The sequence below is a fragment of the Epinephelus fuscoguttatus genome, linkage group LG19 (genome assembly GCF_011397635.1).
Source record: "Epinephelus fuscoguttatus linkage group LG19, E.fuscoguttatus.final_Chr_v1".
In the NCBI taxonomy this organism is placed as follows: domain Eukaryota; kingdom Metazoa; phylum Chordata; class Actinopteri; order Perciformes; family Serranidae; genus Epinephelus; species Epinephelus fuscoguttatus.
The window spans coordinates 30,133,344-30,159,004 of NC_064770.1; the positions used below are offsets into that span (position 1 = coordinate 30,133,344).

The 25,661-nt window shown below is 43.2% G+C and overlaps 1 protein-coding gene across 1 annotated transcript; it reads right to left on the reverse strand.

Annotated features, from left to right (window-relative positions):
• Positions 1–726: 726 nt before the first annotated feature.
• On the reverse strand, positions 727–22,177 carry LOC125879256 (mucin-5AC-like). Its single transcript, XM_049561006.1, has 5 exons — positions 21,376–22,177; positions 19,359–19,526; positions 11,665–11,789; positions 8,110–11,266; positions 727–5,641 (listed from the first exon to the last, which is right to left on the reverse strand). Exons 1-5 carry the CDS (start codon positions 21,829–21,831, stop codon positions 5,039–5,041), a joined length of 4,509 nt encoding a protein of 1,502 aa, XP_049416963.1. The 5' UTR covers positions 21,832–22,177; the 3' UTR covers positions 727–5,038.
• Positions 22,178–25,661: the final 3,484 nt, after the last annotated feature.

Here is a 25,661-nt window from a genome sequence, read left to right on the forward strand (position 1 = left end):
ACAAAGACAACTTTAAACAAACCATGTCAGTCTTTTTGCACACTGAAGCCACAAATTCTTTAACTGTGAAACTAGATTTATAAATCATCACACACCAGCTGCGGATTTTTATGAAACTCACACCAGCTCGCCCTTTTTTTGCAGCCGGAGCTTCTGTGCTCCATGTCTGAGTATTAGGTAACATCTAATAAAACCATCCTTTAATACCACCTTGAATGTGCTATTTACTATTGGAAATTTGATAACAACTCACAACCTTGTCTGACACGGATAACAGCTGATATTTGCCGAATTGCAACGTGCTGTGAAAGATGACTGAAGCTTCCGAAACCACAGAGGCATCGTGAGACTGCACACCAGCTCTGCTCACTTCTCTCTGACTCCTTTTTGGCAGGAGTGAAGCTAGAGGAGAGAAACTGAGATAAATCAGATGTTTAGTGCATCTCAGTCAGCATGCAGAGCAGCCTTTCACAGCTCCAAAGGGCAGCCATCCATGATTCATAAACTACTGTATATTTCATAAAAAAAATTCAATTCTAGTTTGCACTGGGAGAAAACTTGTTTTTTGTATCTGATGCCTTCCTTAAGAGCAGATTGGGAAATCCAACCCAAAACAAAATGAACACACGCGCTCACAGAGCCGAACAGTGATGTGGGATTCACTACAGGCAAATAAAGCTGGTTTAGAAGTAAAGACCCAAACAAACATTGAGTAAGTGCACAAACTTATTGTCTGTCGCCCAAAACAAGACAGTTGTTATATTCTGTCAAATGACACGTGAATTATGTGCACATCAGCCGTTTCATTAATGTCATCTATGAGTTTATTTTCAATGCAAACAGCACTTCTGCACCACTTTCCTTCAGAAAAACTCAAGGGCACCATCTTGCACACTGTCGTCGTAATCTGCAGGACATCTGCATCCGTCTTCAGAGTAACGAGTCTGTCCCGCGCAGTGTTTATTGTGCTCGTCTCTGCAGATAACTTATGTTTTGTTTGGGCGCAGTCGCTGTGACTTTGTCTTCCAGGCAAAAAGCATTTTGAATGTAAATGGGTTTTGGTGTAAACAAAGAATAAATCAATTACCTGACCCCTTTAGTCTTTTCCATGTATAGCACACAATGGAGGAATACAAAAACAACGAAAATAAAGGTCAGAGACATAAAAAAAAACAATACGATAAGATTCTGCATCAACAGTGTCAGCATTCATATTTGTATCATAAACACTTAAATGCACAGCAGAGGAAAAACTTGGCTTGCTATCATACAAATGTGGGACAAACGCTCCCGCTCAGCTCGTATAAACACAGTATCAACAGCCGCTGTCATGAGGTCAGCCATTTGAACATTTACTTATTTGTCTGCTCACAGAATGTAAAGTGGTGCTGGAGAACAGTAAATCTCTCCAACGCAGTCTGTGACATTCAGTAGTGCTCAGCATTGTTCACTATCGCACAAGATACAGTGCATCTGTAAATACAGTGTGCATGTACATTCTCATGCTTTAATCAAACATGTGATAATAGTACCTATTTTAAACTCTATTGATGTGCAGTGTGATGACTCGCAGTCACTCATACTGTTCACATTCACACAGCACCAACCAAAGATAGCATATAACTGCAAGCAAAGAGGATCTCCCACATTTGAAATCTGTCTGAGTGAAATGACATAAAAGACAAAAAAAAGAGGAAGTGGTTAATTTAAGACACTTAAAGGTCCAGTGTGAGGGATTTAGGGGGATATACTGGCAGAAATGTAATATCATTCAATGAGTGTGTTTTCTTTAGTGTATAATCACCTGAAAATAAGAATCGTCGTGTTTTCGTTACCTTAGAATGAGGTGTTTATATCTACATAGGGAGCAGGTCCTCATTTATGGAGATCACCATATTGTACCGCCATGTTTCTACAGTAGCTCAGAATGGACAAAACCAAACACTGGTTCTAGATAGAGCCATTTGTGTTTTCGTGTCGGTCACCATAATTAGAAGCCCCTTCATGACAAGAGCATCAAAAAAAAAAAAAACAAAAAACAAAAAACAAAAAAAAGAGCCTGGTCTCACTCCGAAGTCATCGAAATCCGGCACTTGGAAACCAATGAAATAAGGCGTCCTTTAACGTTTACATGCTATTGTAATTTAACAGCACCTGGCGGCATCAGGGGAAACATGGCCGGACGAGGACAAAAGTTAAGGTGGCCAGAGTCCAAGTGGGGTGGATGGGTCTAACAAACACTGACTTTCACCCGAGAGAGCAGTGTTCGCATCCCATAAGATGCCAAAGCCAAACCCTGTTCTGTTTTCCTAAACCTAACCATGTGTTTTTGTTGCCTAAACCCAACCACGTGTGTTTGCAGAACTTGACACGGTGTCCCAGAACATCAACAACCAACGCAACCAGGGTACCTTGCTAGTTGTATATTCACGTGAAAAGTCCATGACCAAAACGTCGGTATGTGACGAGGCCGGAGTGTGAACGTGTTGAAAAAATAGTGCGAAAATGCTTTATTTTGATTTTTTTTTTTTTTTACCGGTTTGAATCACCGAAGTTGCACCTCGTATAGTTCCAAGTGACAAATTAAAGATTGATTGATTAATTGGTTGAACTGGTCCGTTTGTTTTTAGAGAGGATGAGATCTTTGTGGACAAATCGGCTCATGGTATAAACCTCCCCAACGTCTGAATAAAACAAGGTGAGCAAACGTTAGCAGGTGCTGGATGAGCAGCTCTTCTGTAACAGCGTAGGAGAAACACCGATTTGTCACATTAAACTTGTGTGTTCTGTGTTTTTACTGGTTTTCATCACCTGGTCTGTTTGTTTTGGAGAGGAAGAGACCTCTGCGGATAATTCAGCTGCTGGTAAAAAAAAAAACTCCTGAAGGAATTCCAACCGGGAGAAGTTTCCGCTGGTTGCAACCTGCAATCCTAACCGCCAGATGCCACTACATCCCCTTAAATCTCACACACTGTTCCTTAAAGTGTATCACAGTGATTCCAGGAAGCAACTGCTTATGTTTTTGCTCTGTCTACAATATATTATGTACAGTTGATCGAAGTCACAGCAGCCTATCTAATGTGCAGTAAGTGTAATACCCAATGTCACAGGCATACTTACATACAGTCCCAGTGTTCATCTTCTATAGCCATACAAACACTTTCAACATTAATATCCAAAATTTCATGTGAAAATGGTTAACACGAACTCCATTATCTAGTTGTTAAATAACTGAGGCCAGGTGGGTGAACAAGCAACAAGAAAACTGTTCCAAACTATGTAATAATTCAGGAGAGGCAGCTATGGTTCAGCTCCAGATGTCCAAGCCACTGATAACATCAGAGGCCACGAGACCCTAAGGCACAAAGCTCCATATTTAGCCAGAAAAGGCAGGTGGGTTTTTTTTTTTTTAACATAAAAAGTTCTTTAGAAATGACGAGCCAAGAGAAAAAACGACCAGTCTTATCACTCTTTGTTTGGTCCAGTAATGAGCAACATCATTCACAGGAGCCTTTTCATACTGCCATGTGGAAACAACTTAAAGTGCGTCCTCCATCAGATGAGACAGGAGCCGACTAATCCCACAAGTAATGACTCACAGGTCAAAGTTCAGACATTTGCTTATAACGAAGTTAAGAAGTAACCCAAGGGTAAAAACGGTGGTGAGGAGCCAAGTCTTTGGACAGGACAGACCCTGTGGAAACTGTTATTTTTGGCATTTCTTTCACAGTAAACATACTGGGTCAAGGGAGATAGCTTTCTGCCTTAAAGACATAGATCACCCCAAAATAAAAAAATGCATATTTTCCCGCTTAGCTGTAGTGCTATTTATCATTCTAGATTGTCCTGGTGTGAGGTGCTGAGGTTGCCAAGTGCCAAAAAATACATTTGAAAAACTCAACAGCAATGTCTCAAGAAATCGTGACCTGGTTACTCAAGATAATCCACAATCCTTGTTGTGAGCAGTTTCATACGGGCAACTATTTTCTCTACTCCTGCCAACCGTATCATGGTGCAGAAGGAAGCATGCATCTACTGCTTGCTCATCTAGTACCACTGAGGTAGCTAACGTTACAGCTCAGCCAAGGAGGACGCCAGTAGTACTAGCAGTAGTAGATGCATGCTTCCTTCTGTGCGGTGATAAAGTAGGCGGCTGTAGTTTGTGAGAGAGAAAATAGTTCCTGCTAGGAGTGTGCCATATCATCTTGTTCCCGATAATATTGGTATAATTTTTAATATCATATGAAAAATGTATATCATGATACTCATGATAGTTCGGCTGTGACATGGCATAGCTAAAAGCAAAATCATTAAAGACTCCGCAGTGGTTCCAAAAAGAGGAGCAGCTTCAGTAGTGTGGAATAAACTGTGGCGTCCTGAATGTTTCATGAACAGCCCCGGACTTCTCAGACTCTTTTAGTGAGTCACCGCTCAGAGGGAACTTATTCAGCAGCTCCTCTGGCAGCAGCACAGCATCTCTCCCTCTCCTCTCTTGCTGTGTGTGAACAGGAGTCGTCAAGTGATCTTGGCACAAACCTCACAGGTTACAGCGTGATGATTATAGGAGAAATGGCAGAGCATAAACGTCCAGGTGGGGAAAAAACCCCAACTCAATCATATACAATTTTGCTAATAGAAGGAAATCACCTGTTGTTGACAAACTAAAGAAATGAGAGATCATTTTTGTTTGGTTTTTACTGAATATCTGAGTAACCACATCATGATTTCTGGAAAGAGCTTTTTCAAATGTTTCTTCTCTTTGAGCACCACAAACAATCTAGTTCCAAGTGCCATCTAGTTCCATTATATTAAAAGGCAGGGTGACATCTCTGTGGCCGATATCTCCAACACTCAGCAACTCACACCAAAACAATCTAGACTGATAAACAGCACTACAGGTAAAAGGAACAATATGTAATTTTGATTTTCAGGTGAACTGTCCCTTTAATTCTGTTTTTTTTTTTTTTTGAGTTGGCATTTTTTTTGCTTTGGCTTGGTGTGATACAGTATTGATGCCAGGATGACCGATGGTACCAGACTAGCTCGTGCTCTTGCGTCCCTGTCCCGGAGAGCTGGCGCTGCCTCTCTTGCTCTGTGCTGGCAGCTTGCTCACCTTGTCCTTCAGACCCTTCAAGTTGTACAGCCTGCTAAAAGTGAAGCTAAATGGAGACCTTGCTTCTTCCTGCCAATGTGTTTCCCGCTGTGCTACCATCTGGTTCTGGGAATGAGGTTGGAGCTGCTCCCCTCTGTTTGAGTGTGTGTGGAGGAAAGAGGCCTGGGGCTTTGGGTAGGGATGTGGATTTAGTGACTGTCCGGGTCTCGTCCTGCCCTGCGCTGCTAGAGGCTGTCGTGAGAGGAGGCTCTGCTGGCCGGAGGAGACTTCGGCCTGCTTCCGTCCCGCTGCCACTGGAGGAGGTGGTCTGGATGGCGGCCTGCGAGGTGATGAGGTGTTATCTAAGACCTGGAAATTACCGTGGAGCACCTTGCTTTCCGTCTGGTTTGGCTGACGGGTTTCCCAGGGACGAGGACCCAAAGACTGGTTGCCTGAGATTGGTCGCGGGGGTCTGGGTGGTCGGGAAGGAGAAGACGATCCATTGTTCTGCTGCTGTCCCCGTGGAATTTTGGGAGGAGTGTGCAAAATCTAGGGAAAGATAAGAGAATGGAGATGAGGAGGAATGTTTAATGTATGAATAAGGTATCAATGAATCTGACTAGGGTTTATTAAAACACCAGTTCCTCATATTGTATTCTATTTTTACACAGCATTGTAGATGAGTGACATAAAAGCTTTGTAGCAAATGGAAAAGAGAGGTACTTGGGTGCTGATGTGAGATCCGTTTTATTGTCACTCTTGTTAATATTACATGACAGCGGCGAGCTTAAACATGCCAGCAACACCTCACTGACTCGAGAGAACTATTGTTAGACGAAAAGCGAAGACTCAGGTCGTTGGTGAGTGAGCTAAACCACCATCAATAAATGTGAAACTATCAATCTTTTACCGATTCATCAATATTGCATCAGCGGGAACACGGGCCACGCTTCATTAAAAGTATGTCACTTTAATTCACACACAGTCTCCTTGTTCAATAATGAACAAGTGTCGTGCGCTTCGACTTAGCTACGCTCTGCTGGTGCATACTCAACAGACCTCGGCAAACGGGCAGAGATGGTAACCTTGCACAGTGTGCTGCATACACAGCTGATTAACAGACAGATAAATTAATAGATAGCATGAAGTTGCATTTACAAACACATACACCCACGCTGATTGTTAAATATTTGACAGCGTTTAAACCAGCTGTGGAGCTGAGTGAGCACCAACACATCAGAGCCAATGACTGTAACACCTCTGTGAAACATCAGCAGACTTCAGCAGCTGAAATTTTGCAACAGGGCGTTAAATTTTTGTCCAAACCAGCTGCTGACATAGTATTGGCTTTGTCTGTTTAGCATGGCAAAATAATTTGGGTTAATACAGTGAAGCAAAAGGTGATTAATATTTATATTTACTTCATAATTAAATATCAAGGATAAAGTTTTAAATAATAAACAGCATGAGACACACTTGTCACTATGTCATGTAAACTTTCAAGGTTCATTTAATTAAACGTTAGCTAAAAAAAGGTCCATTAGAGGACAAGTTTAATATTTGAGAAACACTCTTATTTACTTTCTTGTTGAGAGTTAGGTGAAAAGATTGATACCAATCTTGTGTTTGTACACTAAACATGAAGCTGCTGCAGTTAGCAGTTGGCTAATTTAGCTTATCATAAAGAGTGAAACATAGGGAAACAGCTAGCCTGGTTCTGTCCAAAGGTAACAAAGTTCTAGCAGCATCTCAAAAGATTATTTATTAGTATGTTATATCTTTATTTAAAGGTCTTGTGTGCAGGACACAGTGGCATCTAGCAGTGAGGACGCAGACTGCAACCAAATAAAACCATGTGCCATGTTGTTGCTACAGTCGCCCAGAATGTACAAAGAGCCGCTCCACATGTAGATGTAAACAGCTCATTCTATGCTATATGAGACATTAATGTAGAGTATTTTTTTGCTGTTTAGTTGGAAGATGACAAAACTACTCTGAATATGTCACATTAAACACTTTAAAGTAGCATCATTCTTTCTGCTACTGCAGTAATGGGGGGAAAAGTTGCCTATTAATGACTGCTGAGATCATCATTTATTTTTCTAATAAAACATCTTTTTTCCTAGTTCTCATGATATTTTGAGCTGCAGTGATGGAACCAGAGTGTAAAACAGCAACACTGTCACTGCGGACAAAGATTAACTTTGCATACGTTAAAATGCTGCTAAAATCATGTGTTTAGTGTTGTTAACGATCTCTCTGTTTGTTCCAGGCTTTGATTTAAAACAGTGGAAATACAGCCTTGAAACAATTAAATGATTGCACTGACCTGTAATAACACACGGGCTACTCTTTTTACCTGTGACTCCAGACTTTCGTCCATGGATACTGCTTTTCTTTAGTGATCTGATTGGTCAGAGGTCAGGACGCTGACAGGCTGTGATCTGATACTCCGAAGTTAACCTGCTCCGGAACAGGTTAGCTGTTTAGCTTTACCATGTTGATTTATCCTGGTAAAAAGAGAACCGGCTTCATGGTACTGAAAACCCTAAACCCTAAAGTTAACTCGCTAACTCCAAATCCTGCTTCATAGTACAGGCCTCTGGTGATTTAACCTGGGTAAAAACACTGAATACATCAGTTTCACATTACAAACTTCTCCGTAGGGGCTCCTAACTAAGGCAGCCAATGCAAAAACCCGAATGGATCTATCTAGAGCCAGTATTTGGTTTGTATGTTCTGGGCTACTGTAGAAACATGATGATGCAACATGGCTATCTCTGTAGATGACCCACTCCCTATGTGGATAGAAACAGCTCATTCTAAGGTAACAAAAACACAACGATTCTTATGTTCAGGTGATTATACACTAAAGAAAACTTATGGCGTACGCTGAACAAAGTACTGCAAAGTGGTTAGAAAATTCAAATTACAAATGATTTTGACTTTAAAAGTTAGTTTCTGTGTGATGAGGAGAATTATTTGGCATATATAGATGAAAACATCTGCTGCCTAACCTTCTGTCCCTCCTTCTCTTTGATTAACTGGGGCCGGTCTTTCTTCTCCACACTGACGGGTCCTAGTGACGCCTTGTCCACTGCCTTCTCTTTGTCTGGTCTCTTTCCCTCAGAAGACTGAGGTTGAGGGTCACCTGTGGACAGTCGCTTTGGCTCTGTTCTGTCATTGGTTAATTCTCCTGGAGTCACTCCTCCATCGACAGCTTCTGATTGGTTTATCACCCTCTTCCTCTTCGGGGCCTGGGGTTGGGCCTCGTGTTTGTTTTCTTCTGTCTCTGTTGAATTTTCTCCTTGTTTTAAATGGTCTGCTGTTCTCTTAGCTTCCTCGCTGCCTCTCCTCTCCGTCCCCTTGTAAACTCCCTCTGTCCTCTCTGGCACACTCCCGTTTTCACCCTCTTCTCTCCCATTTTCTTCATTTGTGGTTTCCTTTCCATCCCACATTTTTGCTTTCTTCTCAAGTAAAGGAGAAGAAGAGGAGACTCCAGCAGGCCCAGACGAACTCAGTGTTTCATTGCTAGAGGTCTTACTGTCTGGAATGCCCAATGAAGCAGCACAACTGTTAAAATTCATGTATAGAGGACTGGTTGTAGCGTAAGAAGTATTTGTAAGAGTGAAGTCAATATGATCCTCCATCGCTTCGTGGTTCAGGAGAGAAGGAGAAGGAGAGTCGCTACATTCGTAATAATCCTCTGAGGCGGTGGAGAGAGCGGAGACGTACCCGTCGGGCGTAGGAGTTCGAAAGTCTGGAGTGTGCGACCGTGGATCCGGCGTGTGAGTTCTTGAGTCTGGGGTGGGCGTCCGTGGGAGAAATCCATCTGGAGTTGGAGTGCGTATGAGAGCCGTGAGCGACCGCGATTCTCTCTCAGCTGAACGAAAGTCCGGCGTGTGTATGTCCGAGAGATGCAAGTGCAGGGGTCTTTCAGGTGTGTGTGTGCTTCCACGTGCTTTAGGAATTTGTTCTTGGAAAGTGCTGTGCGTGTTATGTTTTGCAGTATTTGGTATGCCGTCTGTGTGGTGTGCTGGATTAACCTGCTGGCCTTGTGTGTCTGCAGCTTCACTGTCTTTGGATATGTGTGTAGCAGACACGGGACTGTGTGTTGGAGATTTTAAAGAGTCCACAGTCTCTAATGCATCTGTATTATTATATGATATTCTCTGAGGTACACATGCTCTTGCAAGGTACGTTTTGTGTTCTGTGACATTCTCACTTTTTTCATTTGGCACCTCAGTGAGGTCACAGCCTGTTAGTGCTCTTTCTGGGGCCTTTATCTCTGTCTGCGCCTCGGCTTCACAGTCTGTCTGTGGGGTTAATGTGCTTTCTTTTGATGTCAAAGTCTTGGGCTCGACATCTTTTGGAATTATTTCCTGACTACTTTCACTCTCTGCTCTTGGCATCCCAGTAATCAAAACATCTGACTTGGCTTCCAGGTTGTTTCCAGCCACCAACTGCATTCCTTCTCTGTCATCGTGTCGTCCAACTGCTTCCTCATTCTTCGTCTGCTGAGAGGTAAAACTTTGCTGTGGAGATTTCTCTGCATTCTTGACATCTTTTTGTGCCCCTGTCATGCTTCCACTGACGTCCTGCAGTGCTGGAACAGTCTCGGGGACCTTTTCTGATGCTACATTTTGAACCACTGGTGGCCCCGTGCTGGGCTCAGGCTTCCTGACAACATTGAACTCTGGCAGCTTCTGGTTATCGCCAGTTACGCCGCCTTTGATAACCAGCTGGACAGTGCGAGGTTTAGGGATGGGAGGCGTTGAGGTTGAAGGTGGGGATGTTGAGGATGAAGGGAGGTGAGGATTTGGAGTTGTAGAAGATGAGATAAGAGGAGGAACGGAAGAAGAGGAGCTGAGGGAGGACAAAGGAGAACAACCACCGGTAGTCGTGCTTGTAGCAACGGAGACGTGATTGTTTTCAGAGGTGGAACTGACAGACTGAGAGCACGTGGCAGAAGTAGGAGAGGAGGGCTTGTGGCTGTCGGGAGTCATTTCAGAGGAGTTTTGTGGCTGCGTTTGAACAGCCTGTGTGTGTGAATCTGTCTTTGTTTGCGTGTGTGGCTCTGTGATGTCAGCAGGATGACACAGGTGTGAGGTTTTTGTACTGCTCGTCTCCAGGGTGTTCGTCCTGTACACAACAGCACGATGTGTGTTTGAATTAGTTTCATTTTTAGTGTTTGATCCGGGGAGGACGGTGGCATTTTGTGTGGTGTGTGAAGGCCTCTCAGTGTTAGGAGTTGATGCTTTGTTGCTGGATTGGTGAGGTGTGTGCGCATTAAGGTGAGGTGTACCATTGTGCCCTGCATCTAGGTTGTTGTGCGTGTTTGAATGCAGTTTATTCTCAGCGTTGAGAGTCTTTATTGTGTCATTTTTGGATTCAAACTTTGGTTCAGATGTTGGTGGTTTCTGTCCAGGTGCCTCTGCTTTGCTTTTGATGTCACCAGGCTGTGCGTTGAGTTGCGTTGGCTGAGCTCTGCCTATTGCCGACTCTTCAGCTTTGGTTTTATCTTGTGCTGGTTTGAGTTTATTCATCTCCTCATGTTTGGTGGTGAGCTGTCTGGGCTTGGCGACCTCTGGCAGGATTTCCTTAGGCATGCTGAATGGACTGCTAAACTTGATCGCTTGGCTGGTCTGAAACATCTCAGATCTCTGCAGATGGACCTGAGTCGGCTTTTTGGAATCACGAATGTTAATGAACCCAATAACATCACTGGAGGGGTCAGGCTCTGGCCAGGTGGGCAGGTATGGTATCAAGTTCACTTTCTCTAGAATGAGTCCAGGGTGAGTGGGAGGGGCCTCCTGTATGGCTTCTTTACTCCCCCTCCTCCGCCTCCGTTTCTTTGTTTCAGGGTTCTTGGATTCCTCTGGATTTTGGGTCTCTTTGGGGCCATCAGAAGGGGCCGGGCTGGGGCTGCTTAAAGCAACCAGGGCGTATTTAGGGTTGTACATTTTCCTTGCAATAGCAGCAGAAGGAAGGGGCACTGCGGTCTGTTGTGGGAGGGGCTCCAGCTCAGGTTCAGGCTTCGTGGCGACTTGCCGGAGGTCAACCGAGCTGGAGGATCCGTAGAGGATGCAAAACAGCCTGTCGAACGTTTCCACTGCTTGGCCTGTAGTCACGGTGATGAGATTTCTATCCAGCCGTGATGACATCCAAGTGAAACTACAGAACACAAAGCAAATATGTTAGACTTCTTTTAAGATATTACAAAACTAACACCTCTTAATTGGAAAGTAAACACCAAAATCTCTGAACCAGACAGACAGCTGGGGCATATATACATGTATGTGGATGATAGCAGCAGCGTCTGGTTACTTAGTGACTGCACTGTACACGCATCTATTTGTCTTGTGCACTGGATACATTTACAACCAGTTTGTCTACTGTGCAGAGAATGCTACTGAACATTAACAGACACAGTGCATTCTTCATTTGTATCTCTCCATGCCACACTCATAGAAACAACGACAGGTGGAGCACACAGAGATAATCTGTTTTCTTTCAATGTCTTTCTCTTTCTCACACTCTCAGTGACAAACACACTCATTAAGAGCACTGACCTGTACGACCCAGACACAGCTTTGTCGCCATCGATGAACATGAATCTGTGTCCCATTCGCCCTCTGACTCTGGTGCAGGACCGAGTGTAGAACTCTGATCCATGTGTGCAGCGTACACGCAGGTGCTGTAACACACAGACACAAAAAGAGTACAGATGTTAGACCTTCTCCAGATTCAAAACTAACCCTGCAACCTGTCATCTGAGTGATGTGATGTTGTAGACAGTGATAACTTCATCTTGAACTTTGACCTAACATGGTGGTATTCTATATTAATTTAACAAAATTACAATGACAGTTTATTTTTGGCTTCTTGGGGAAAAATCCTGCACTAACCATTGAGCAAATTGTAACTGAAGTGGTCTGCTTTCAGGCTTTAGGAAATCTAGACCATGAAAGGAGACTTTGGCCAATCACAGGTCGAATCAGAATGTGTTTTCCGCCTCTTTCTCCACCATTACAGACTACCTTTGCGCAGCTCTAATAATGGACCCCCAGTCAGCAACTAAATCCAGCCAGCACAAACCCCAGATCCAGGGGTCCAGGCAGCCCTGGCTCTCTGTTGGATCAGCAAACTTTCTGTTGCTGCTGTTACACAGGTTAGACCCGGCATTGACAGTGGCCACCAGCCTTCTGTGACACCCGGTGTTGAAGGATTTGCTCTGGCCGAATTCGAGTTACTGTAACCACCGACCGAAGTTCCTGCCAGGGAGAAAGCGAGAGGGAGAGATTGTGGGTTGGCTAACTAGCTAATTCTTGTCTCATTTGTGGCCTGATTAAGAGGGGCAAGGAGGGGCTGAGCAAATGAGCTGCGTGCACCTGTACACTCAAATAAGATTAAATAAATCATCGTATAGGTAACACTGGGTTACTGTATGATACACGTGCATCTGCCCATGATTGTCTGGTGGGAGGGGCTTAGGACAGAGAGGGGAGAGCTGCAGGAGGAGGGTGTATTTTCTTTTCCAGATTTCTGCCTACCCCAGCTTTAATCAGATATTATCAACACAACAAATATTTATAGCATCAAGTATCAAGAACAATTCTTATGATTTTATGAGGGGACCTTATCTTCTTTTTTGATTATCTATTAGCTAATTGATGGCCACTAGGTGTGAATAAACTACATGAAAAAGGCCGACATACTCCAACATGCTCAGAATCTCTACAGCACAGATACCAATTAAGACATACATACGTCTCAAGCCAAATTTCGTGAACTATGATTTAAGTTTTCCCATAAAACACATTAACAGACCTATCAAATGCAAGTTCAAACTGTGTCACTCTGCTTGTTTGACAGTACTTCTTAATAAAAACCCTACAGTCATACACAGACAGTAGGCGCACTAATTTACCACTCTCCACCTGTCATTTAAGCAAATTGCTCTACTTTTTCAAACTGCTGTGCAATTACACATACCACATCCAAACTAAGTACTGTGATTAAATCTTACACAACCCAACATCATGTTAATTGCCATGGATCCTGATTTAATCTTCGTCTTGTCTTTACATGAAGCTTTAAGTGCAGCATTTGACGCCACGGATCGCACCGTTCTCTCTTATTACCTTGACAGACTTAATTGGTCGCTGTTGGAACTTGCCTGTTTGTTCATTTCTGACTGAAAACACTGCATGTATACAGTAAAAATTACTTCTGTGTCAGGCTTCGGTCAGATTAAAATCTAGTGTCCCACAGGGCTCACTTCTCTGTCCACTTGTTATTTCGTTATTTGGTCCAGCCAGACCACAATCAATCCACTACTTCAGAATGCAGCAGCTGGGCTTCTTACTTGTTCTTACGGGAGGAAAGCACATCACTTCAATCCTAGCTTCTCTCCACTGGCTCCCTGTTCGATTTAGGATTGATTTTGAGGTTCTACTGATCATTTATAAACCTGGTCTGGGTCTGAGCTACATAACAGAAACGTTGACCCCATATGAGCCAGTTCACAGCCTTAGATCCTCAGGTGGGGCCCATCTGGCTGCTCTAAAGTAAAGGCTTAAATCTCAAGGTGCTTGTCCCTTTGCCATCAGGTCCCCTCTGCTTCAGAAGGCCTGCTTGAGGAGATAAGGCTTGCAGAATCAGTGACTCAGTTCTTAAAACCCATCTTTACAGACATTTGGTCTTTTTATTGCTTTTTTGTTTCTAGCTATTTATATTGTGTTGCATTTTTTGTCATCTTCATGTTGTCTCGCTTATGTTTGCTAAGACTGTTTGGCTTCCCTTTGCTGTATTGCCCTCTGAGTATCCTGTTTCTGCTGTTGCTTTGTCTGTCAAAGCACTTTGTAAACTCTGTTTTTAAAGGTGATATTTAGTTGTTATTATTATAAGCCCATAGTCATACAGGTAAGAATTTAGTATGTATGTTTGTTTTTTTTGTTGTTGCATCCTGCACACGTGAACACAGCCACACTAACAGACCTACAGGTGTGACTGTATAGCTATAAAGCAATATAGTCATGGGTGTTGCAGTATATGGTGCTGTAGCCATAAAAGACTGTAACAACATTTCAGATAAGAGATTACACATGAAAGGGACCTCGAGCTTAACACTTTCTTTATCAAGTCTTCCTCAGTTCTCACACTCTGACTCACCTTTTGTTTCTTTCTTTAGGACAGATATGCTTACGAATATCTGTACTTAATCCATCTCAAAAAGACAAAACTGCATCCTAATTCTGACAAAGACATATGCAGCCCTACTTTGATGGAATGTGGAAGACATTGATATCTAATAATCCATTTTTTGTCCTTTGTTGTCAATTGGAGTGCTCAGTTGTTGGAAACAGTCAGGAAGTATCATGTGATGCAGTTGTTTGGTTATGATGGTGATCAGTAGTATGGTGCATACAGCAGCCCCGCAAGGTGTAAATAATAGGCCTTAAAGGAGCTGTATGTGACAATTCAAAGCATATCTATGGATCACGCTATAGGGTTGCCACGAAGTCCCTTCTTTACGCTGCCTTTGCATTTTTACACAGAACCAAACAGCATCATGTCATCCCAGTGTGTGATTTTAGACAGCATGCCGGCAATGCAGAAGCAAAAAAGGCGTGACAGGCATGAGGTCTAACACAGCAGCATTGGCCTCTAATGTCTAACAACAACCATGGTATAACGTAGCCATAACAATAATGTACCATCTTTGATATATGGTGGCTGATCTTGTCCTTTGGTCAGAGGGTAAGGAGCTCCTGAACCTCATTGTCTCCCCAGTTTGAGGACATTTTCAGCCGCTGTTCTTATTCTTTGAGTTAGCCACTAACTGCTGCTAGCTGCTTTTTTAAACCTCCTGGTGGTAACACATCTTCAAAACGCCGGTCCCTTTTACACCAACGTCAATGCAGCACTGTTACTATCTCTGTCGCCAGCTTAAAGTCAACTCTTTACCCCCATTCCACAATGGTACTTTTTATACAGAACGGCAAGGCAGAATAAAGGCATGATATTCTATCCTTAAACAGACTAATAATTAAGGAGCTAATGATTGAGTTTGGGCTGGGATTGTCTGCAGATGGTTCTCAACAGTTGGCTAGCACCTATTGGTGCTAACTCCATAAACAGCTAACAACAGTGACACTGGTGGTGAAGCTAACATTGTTAACCTGGGGAGGAACTGGAGGATGGGTGCAATGCTTCCACGCCACCAGTGTCTTGATATCAGTGGCAAATGCTGTATGAGTGCAGAACAGAACGGCAATAATGAGCCAGCCAGTAGGACACACTCACAGGGACTCACATGCACTAACATGCGTGTGCAACTGGACGGTCTACCACAACAACAGAGAAGCTTGGATTATAACACGCACACAGAGCATCCCTTCATTTTGGCTCAGGGTGCCGTTAATGTATTATATCTCAGCCCAAAATGACTACCATTCCAAAATCTGGCAAAGAGCTACTGTGTGAAATGCAGTAAATGTGATTTACAGCTTTAGCGTGACAGTATCTGAAACAGTTTGGTAACAGATGCACAGCTGTTTGTAAGCTGTTACAATTACATTATTTGCTGTGAGTTTAGATTTAGACCATCTCATTTGGGCCTTTAAGTGCTCTGAAGGACAAAACGTTGGGAGCCAGGTCCGTCTGAGGGGCTGGATCCTGAACTCGAATGCATGTAGCCAAAACATTAGATAACCAGTTATCTTGATGCACCAGATTATTCCTGGTGTGTCTCACAATAGGAACACTTGTTTTTCTCCTTCCTTTGGTCCCACCCTTGGCTCTCAGTTTGCCTCAGTGCATTCCTTTGGCTACTGATTTGATCAAATCAGCAAATTCCAATGTGTGTGCGTCTTCAGCTCTGAACTGTAGATGAGTGCTTTAGCTGTCCTAGAAAGAATTATGTGAGAAGACAACCACCAAAGAAGCTTAATTGCTTTTACACAAAACAACACTCCAACTAACTGCTCATTTGCTACATTTAAAATGCTCTCAGTCCACATCTGGCAGAGGTGTAACATGTGCAGAAACCCCCTCAAATGACCGAAGAGTAAAAAGAAATCTGGCACCTTTTTGACTACATACTCATCCTGCCATCCTGTCCATCCCCTCCTCCACCTGCTCACTCCTGTCACTTACAGTAAAAACTCAAGCTGTCCACAAGCTGTCACATCTGTCTGCTGCTCTTCCTGCCAATCATTTCCTCAATTCAGCAGTCCGGACTCGGCTCTCCGACTGCGTGGGAGATTCTGCATTAGCCGCTCATCACTGCTCCAGGTCGTAAATGCCACTTGTACAGCTGTGCCCTCGGCTATTATATTTTCTAGGATGACACATAGGACCCACAGTGATGGGAATCTGTCAGAGACTTTGTTGAAGGATAAATTTAAAGGGCAGATCTCAGCACAGACAACAGTGTCTAACCGAGCTCATAAAAAGTGCTGCTGCCAATTGTGCTCTAAGTATACCAGCTGTCAAACACACCTCATTGAGCTCCATTAAAACACCGGATCTATTTGTTAAGAGCAAGTGAACCATACAGTGGCATTAATAAAAATATCAGCCAGCTGTTTGAATTGATGACACTCACTCCGACAACAAGTGTCAATATGTAATGGCAGCAGGTTCGGTTTGCGTTCAAATAACAATTGCTTTGTGTGTATTTCTGCAACGTTTCTCAGGTGCACCACGCCCGAGTGTTACACCTGAGCTACTGTTGTTGATAACTGCATGTGAACTTGGGTCCTGCTCAGAGCTTATTGTGATAACACATCCACACTGACAGTGAAAGGAAAACACAAAATTAAAGCTGTGACACAAGCTGTTTCCTTCATGAACAGCCATTCTGTGATCAAACATTTGACTCATTTAAATGTAGGGCAGCTTGAGGCGGACAGTGCACTGTGCGGCTGTATTACTGTGTGCAGGTTTGCACACTGTACTTGGATTTGTGGCCTAAAACATGATCGAGACATCCCTAAGAATGAAAGTAAAATCAAAATGCTAAATACAGTCAAAATGGTGACAAAGATACAAAAAAAAATGGACTTATTCATCTTGTATTGTGCCTAACTTTAGTGGATGGGTTTGAAATTTAACTGCAGATGCTTTGGGTCAAAATGAGACCAAACTTTTTAATGCATGTTAGTTTTTGAGCCACAATAAACCCCAAAATTGGGCCTGCAACAGACCAGGTAAGGTCTTTTGGTTTCAGCTGAGCCGATATCAGCCGAGACAGCAGCTAATGATGGTAAAAACCAGTCAATAAAGCAGGTTTTTCAACAATTGTAACCCACCACAACTACAAGAGGTCCTTGCGCATAGAGTCATAAATGTGCACATACAATATTAGACTGATTGGTCCAGTAGTTTGCAAGATTAGCTGCAGACACAGTAACACACACTCACAACCAAAGCATGATCTCCTCAAGGCTTACCTGCGGGAGCTCATAAAACAAGTAGAAAACAGCTAAAACAACCTCCTCAATCATTTGTCATGTGTAATTGTCAGATATTTAGGTTTCTAAAAAGCAAACTGACACATGAGACTGTGAAAATAGCTGCTGCTTTGCATACATTGACAGAGAGTAGAGTGTGTGTGTGTGGTAGGACCTGTTCTTGTATATCTGTAGGATAGGTCTATGTGTGTGTGTGTAAATATGTCTGTCAGCACATATGCATTTGTGTGTACACCCCGTGTGAAAATGCATTGCTTTCATGCCTCTTGAGGTCTCCTAAACACAGCTTTCTGCATCTTCTATGTCTTACCTCTGCCTGCCAAATACTGCTCTAACACACTGTATACCTATTATGACTTTGAACTTTATTAGCACACTGGGAGCCTTTGTGGAAATTTTCCATCCCCGCTTCTCCTGTATGTTGGATCATCTAAACGATCCCCTCTACAGAAAAGAGGAATAAAGCAGCAGCATTGAAGCAAGCAAGCAAAAAGTCAGACTCCTGCCTGCCAGATACCGCACTGCTATGCTAACCATTAAAGGCCTATCCTCTATGAAGACATTCTTACAGGCTGACTTGGCAGTTTGATCAAAAGATTTATGTCTTACTGGAGATACAGGTGTATTTTCCACGTAACTCCCTTTTACTTGTCCCGGCATGAGCAAAATATGTTTTCTAACTTGTGCTTTTCATGGTAGCCAGCCAATTATGGAATAAAACAGTCCAGGTAAAGCAACAAGGTAGAAGATTCGTCTATGATACAGTGCCAGCTGGGAGGGTTTGCTGGTTGTTTGAGTACTGGTGAGTGTGTATGTGTGTGTGTGAGAGAGACAGAAAGCAAAAGAGAGAAAGAGAGGGATGGCATGTGCTTTCACTTATCCACGCATAACGAAAACCTCTTGACTTCAATTGCTTGTCTTTCTTTCAAACAACAATTTGTATTCATTGTCATTCATAGCAGCGTCTTACAGATATGTTACGGTCTCAAACTAAGCTGATCATTTTCTTGCTTTCCGAACATCTGGAAATTCCACCCCTCGCAATCCAAAGGTCAGATTCACTCCATTCGTGAAACATTTACTACCTTTGAAGAAGCTGAAATTTTATCCTCACACAATTGTTGATGAACTTTATTATTTGTCAGCTTATTATTCTGTTCGTGTGACATATAATACACAGCAATATTGGTTGTTTTAGAGTAAAATATGGCCAGTTTGCCATGACATTTCCTCTCCACAGAAAATATGTCATGGTTTATAGCAATTGGGTCACAATTAGATGATTTCCCTGGTAAAACCCAAAAAGCTCCTGGAAACACAACCTTAATTTCCAGGGCAGGTACCTGCGGTTATTCCACAGGCTAGTTAATAACATGTCGGGCAGGAAATCCAAAGTGTGGGATCATTTTGAGAAGGTGAAGGACGAACCCAAGGTGATATGTAAACTCATCTTCATTGGTCGACTACAAACATGACGTATCATCTGAAACATGGAAGTAGCTACATGCCCATTAGCCCAAAGCGTCACTGATACTATGCTTTCTCACACCTTCAACTCAAACCATTGTGTTGCCCCACCCAAATTATATAATTTAAAAATCAAATAAATATCGTAAACATGCAGGTGACTTGTCAACTAATGACCCTAAATGACTACTGGGAAAATTCTTAGTTGGGGTCAGCCCTAGATTTTACTGAGCACATATTGACTCTCCAGATGGACTTGTTTTAACTTAGCTACAACTAAGCCTTGCCCTCTGATGCTAAACGTCAGACCACTGACTCACCTTGAGGTGTCCGGCATGCATGTCGGCCCTCTGACACATGGATCTGAAATGAGGTAGTGTTGCGCGCTCCAACAGGATGTAGACTGACACCTTCCTCTTGAAACCAGCATCTAGCAAATCTCTGAAGATGTCGACATCGGTGAACACATCCATCACCACTGCGATTACCTGGAGGAAAACACACACGACTTACATCACACCCATGTGTCAAACACTCTCGCATCATTCCATGCATACATTGTCTATGCATGCAAGTGACTTGAGGTTAACGTGAGCACACGTGTACATGCAAACATAACAGTGTTTAACCTTCTCTGCCAAAACAAATATGATTTAAGTTGTTCCACGGGTTTGAGTAAAATACGATCGCACAAGTTTTTCTGTGCAAAACTCTCCGGGCGATAATTAACGCTATATATATATTCTCCAAGCTCATACTGTATATGACCCATATATCTTATTTTTACTGTCAGAAGCTCTTCAGGAAATTGCCATAGGATGTTTTAGACAAGAAACACATGCCACTGAGAACAGCTGCTGAGAAATAAAACATGTCACAGTGCCTTTGGATATGTCGGCTGCAGAACAGACAGAGGCACACACTCATGGGCAGTTATACACGTGCAATTGCAGTAGACATGCAAATGCCCAACATAACAGACATGCTCCTGTCTTGCACTAGACCCTGATAAAGCAGTTTAATCAAGTTGCACTTTACTCTTCATTGTCTCACTTGGTCAACATCAGTCTGTACTCTGATCTCATACTGACAGAGCCATGGCTGCTCATGGTTACATTATGTTAACATTAAAGTTAATCATCTGAATGGGCACAGCAGGTCAGAGACATTCCTGAAGACCAATATAAAAGACATTCATTGATGCACTAGTAACACAGGAGAGCACAGATTAAAAAGTACAGATAATAAATATCAACTATAAGCTATGTATAGACTGTAGGTCTACTGAGCAGACAGAGCTGGAGAGAGATTAATATATTTATAGCATGCATTCCAAATAAGGTAAAACACCCTAAACTGCTCATAGGCTTTGTATGCTTTATTGGAGGTTGTTTTATGACTTCATGTTGGTTAAAGTGGACTGAGTTCACTTCAGCACATTGTAAAGCAATGACAACAAGACTCAAAATGACTGCAAAGGAATGTCGCACAACTACAAAGAGACACAGAAAGTCCACAAAGACACACAAAATGACTACACAAAGATGTAAAACTGCTGCAAAGACACTCAAAGAGACAATAACTACACAGGTGATGACCACAAAGAGATGCAAAACAGCTGCAAAGGGACACAGAGACTCACAACAACAACGAAAAGAGGCAAAACAACCACAAAGAGACAGAAAAGGTCCACAAAGACACACAAAATGACAACACAAACATGTAAAACAGCTGCAAAGACACACAAAGAGACAATACCAACAAAAAATTGCAATCCCCCATCCTCACATGCAGACTCAAAATGAACGCAAAGAGACACAAAATGACTACAAAGAGATTCAAAATGACAACAGAGATGCAAAACAGCTGCAAAGGGACACAGAGACTCACAGCAAAAACAAAGAGGCAAAACAACCACAAAGAGACACAAAGCGACTACAAGGTAACATCAAACAACCACAACAAGACAGGAAAAGTCCACAAAGACACACAAACTGACTACACAGAGATGTAAAACAGCTGCAAAGACGCACAAAGAGACTCACAATGACTACAAGAAACATTCAACAACCACAAAGACACACAAAATGACTACGACGAGATGTAAAACAGCTGCAAAGGGACACAGACTCACAGCAACAACGAAAAGAGGCAAAACAACCACAAAGACACACAAAACAACAACACAAAGAGGCTGAACAACTAGAGAGCCTGCATGTCTGGTTCCTATGTAAAAGGTGGAGGGGCCTTTTACATGTCTGTGCCCAGAGGCTCACTGTCTCACAATCCGCCCGTGGCCAAATTAACATTATTCTGTCCATAAGTGGCCTAACATACCTTTTGCGCCTGCGCAATCATCTTCCTGACAACTTCTTTGATGTGCGCTTGGTCCTCCATTGGTGGCTGCGTGTACACGGTAGTGCGCGTGACCCCCCGGTAAGAAATACTCTCCGGCCAGCCCAGGTCCATCTGCGGGATGGACGTGTCCGACAGGTCGGGCCAGTAGTGCTCTGACAGCGGCGGGGGCTCGTCCTCCTCGGCATCCTCCGGAAAGAGCTCCAAGCCCGGGTCATAGGGCTCCACCGCCCCGGCGAGAGTGTCCAGCTCCGGGTCTGAGAGGAAGCCGCGCAGGCCGTGGGTCCCCAGGTACTTAACAAACGCCTCGCGACCTTCCCGCAGGAAAGCCTCCAGCGCGAGCCGCTGGTCCTCACTGTACAGGAACTCCGGTTTGGACTCGTGCGTCCGCGGGTTCACATGGTTATCGTCCAGGCACAGTATTTGGGACAGAGCCATGGCTCGCGCACAAAAGTAAACAGTAGGCTATAACTTTAACTCCAAGTTTCACGTGGCGCTCCTAACTTTGGTTAAAGAAAGCTCCTTAAAAGTGCTCTAATTGGTCCTCTGTGCAGGAGTTCAGCTCCAAACGTCACACACATAACTTCATGTGGTCTCCTGCTGCGATCAGCTGTGTTAGTCCTGTGACCGGCCATGGTGCATTAACACTCCGCCATTGTCATTCCCAGTTTCCAAATGAAGAATCTAACCGGCCACACTGAAAGCAACAGACCGACTGAGTGAGTGAGTGACACCCCGCTGCTGGCGGCACCGCCCGACAGGTGTGACCCTGACAGGCAAAACAGTAACACCCACCCACATACATACTGAAACGTGCGCACCTTTGTCACGTGACCTTGTAGGACTGTTTGTGCGCTGTGACTATAACTCTATAACTCCAGTGATTAACGAGGCAACCCCTCCCCCTGCCAAAGCCTCATTAAATCATTAGAGTGCCAGCTCCCCTCACAGATGAGACATCGCCTGAAAACCATCAGCACATCATACATAACAGTGCCGTGCCCGTTTTACCTGTTCTGTCATGTCTCTGTGCGCTGTTGCTGCCAGGATGGGAGTTTGCATTTTCCAAAGATCAAAACGAAAAGTACATAATTACTTTATAGAAAGGCAAAAACAAGATGAAGAGATTAGGGTGGAATTAATGGGATATGAAAACACTGACTGCAGGGAACAGACCATATCCCTTTAATTTTCCTTAAAATAACCATAAGTAAGAACATCTTAAACCAAAAACTGCATGTTCACTTAAGCAGAGCATTATCACTGACCTTAAAACTCAGTCCTGAGTGTGTCTCCTTCTAGGTAAGCACTTTCCAAAACTTAAATAATACCATGACATTAATTACAGTAAGACTTACGCAGCCCTTCACAATAAAAGACAGCGCAACAAGGATCACAGCCAAATCAAACACACAGCCTCAAGGTTATAAGACATATTTAATAACCCTATTTGAACTTGATATTGCAAAGATCTCACTTGATTATCAGTAATTAGTGTCACACGATGCAGCCTGCACTCATCTCTGATGTCGCTGTATTACATGTCATTAGATTAAAATGGTGGGAGAAAAGGAGATTACAATAAAGGCTGAAGGGTGGCGTGGCTGTTACTGTGCAGTAGGATGGTGTTATAATGTGCTGCTCTCTGGGAGGTGAGGTCAGTATTTACATGCACATGTAGGGGAGACCAGGGATGGTTGGAACACTTTCACCAAGGAATTAGCATGCTGCAGCACAGCCAAGTTTATTCCTGAGCATGCTTCTGTAGAAATGATTATGGGCGCAGCGCTGTAGCCTATGTTGTAGCCTACGACAAACAAAAGGAAAGTGGTCGGCCCTTGTGGTAAGATCTTAATTGTAGGACTTTAATTTGTAGCAGAGTATTGTTACAGTGTGGCATTTTGTGTCTAAAGCCCAGTTTAGACCAAAGATTTGCGATAAAATGAAACAGGCAACTACTTGCAATGCACCGTTCTGCAACATGCTTCTGTTCTGATTTGCTGCTTTTCAGGCTTATTTTGTGGCTGAATATAATTTGTAGCTTCTTAAAATGTGATACCGGCACACTGTGAGGACAGAGACAGAGGGCTCAGCAGGGACGGAGCATGTGCTGCAGCAGGCGAACTGCTGATCTGTGGTCATTTTGACTTGACCGGTGGACTTTGCTACAAGCTGATTGACTGTAGAATCCGGTGACGTGCCTTGCGTTCTAAAACCAGCTGCTGGCAGTTTGACCAGCTGAGTTGCAGGTGACACCATCAGCCAGCATGAGTCGAGCTCAGACGGCTTTTCTCTGAAACGTCCTGAAACGGTTTCATCTCGACACGAATCATTGTTCTGAACTAGGGTTGGGACTCATTAGGATTTTAACGATTCCGATTCCTTACCGATTCCTTCTTAACGGTCCAATTCCTTACCGATTCCTACATTATATTCATTATACTTGCTATACTTAAACAAGTATATAATAAACACAAATGCAATCATACAAATACAAAAACTTTATTCTAAGTGTTGCACAGTACAATTAGATGAAAAAACACATTTGTGTGTGGTGTGTATTTCAGATTTAGAGCTTGTATCATCTCCCTGAGAATATATAACAACAAAAAGTGATTCTCTGATTTCTACAGTAACACAAATAAAAGAGGGAGACAGGTTTTTCCTATTTTATCTTATTTTGTTATATTTCTCCCTCTTCCCTCGCTGGAAGGAACGGACCTCCCGCCTCCCGCTCCCGTCTCAAACACGGAGGTCTCCCTCTCCGCTGAGCACCCACGGCGCACACCTGGCCTGTTAAATAGCCTGTAACCATAACAACTGTGTGACACAAACTCAGTGCTTTAGTGATTAGATAATGTCGGGCTCAGTCGGGTTTGGATAGAAATATGCGGCCCGTGCCGGACTCTAATGGAAATGCACGTGACGTTTTTTGTTTTTTTTGTTTTTTTTTTTTACAATCTAGGAACTGTTTGCAGGAACTGTTACACCAAATGTGATGGAACCGGTTCCGGAACTGGAACTTTGGACCCGGGTCCAAAAAAGAACCAGATCCGGATCCCAACCCTAGTCTGAACTGGGCCTAAGTTGCGAATGACCACAATTTTTTAAACTGAGTATTGAGCGAGAGGGCTGCAATCTGATCACTCGGGACATTTGTGCACTGTTAATTTACATCCACTGAAAGTGTTTGTTTTCTCCACTGACACGCTCAGATTGTTTATATAAGTGTCTAACAACATGATGGAAAGGATCCCTACAGAGATAGGCCTTTTTGTTGTAGAGTAAGATCCTTTATGCTTTAAGAGGAACAGCCTTGAAATCACTAACGCCAAACCCACCAGACTCCATTTAAATAAACATAAATTTTATCACTGTAAAAACCACTTCATGCAAAATCGACAGACACAAAGTAAAACTCACAAAATTGCCCTGGTTTGTTGCTCCACTGTTCCAACAATTACTGACTCTGGTTTGGTTGAAGTAAACCCTTAGTTCACCAAGTTAGCTGTGAAAATATGCTGACTCTATACACACTTAAATTACTGCTTATTTTTGGTGGAACTGATTGTAGCGATTTTTTTTTACTTGAACAAAAGGTCTGTCTCTGTTAGGATCATTTCCATAATGCTGCCAGACACTATCTGAGCCTGTCAGTGGCAAAAGGAAGCATTTTTAGAGTACGTAAATTGACGATGCAGAACTACGCCAACTACCCCTATCTGCACATCAGTGTGAGTGAGTCAAACAGGTTGTCTCCAGTGGCTTGCACACAGATTCCAAATGACCAGTATGTGTCCCACCTTTTGAGGCCTAAACAGCAGATGATGTGACAGTGACAGAGCTTGGTTGGTCTTCCTGGGCAGCCGTACTTGAGGCACCTTTAAATATTTCAAACTTCCTCTCTGTCTGCCTGTCACTGCTGATCACATGTTCAGCAAATTACAGGGTGAATCACTGGCTGATATCTCACTGACTCACCAACTGCCCACCTCTTGATTTACCGACCTTGACTGTCAGAGTGTGATGAATTATCTGACTAACTGTTTTGCTCATTTACTGGGAGTTGGACTGGTTTGCAGGGTGATGGTGGTTATTTCTCCTTTTATTGTCAGGACCTCAATAGCCAGAGGCTGTCAGTCAGTCAGTCAGTCAGTCAAACTGGTTCAACTGTTTTCGCTGTATTTGTTTCTGACGCCTGTGACTATCACTGATGTCACAGCTCCCACACCTTCCCCCGCCGTTTGTTCTTTTATTGTCACTCTCAA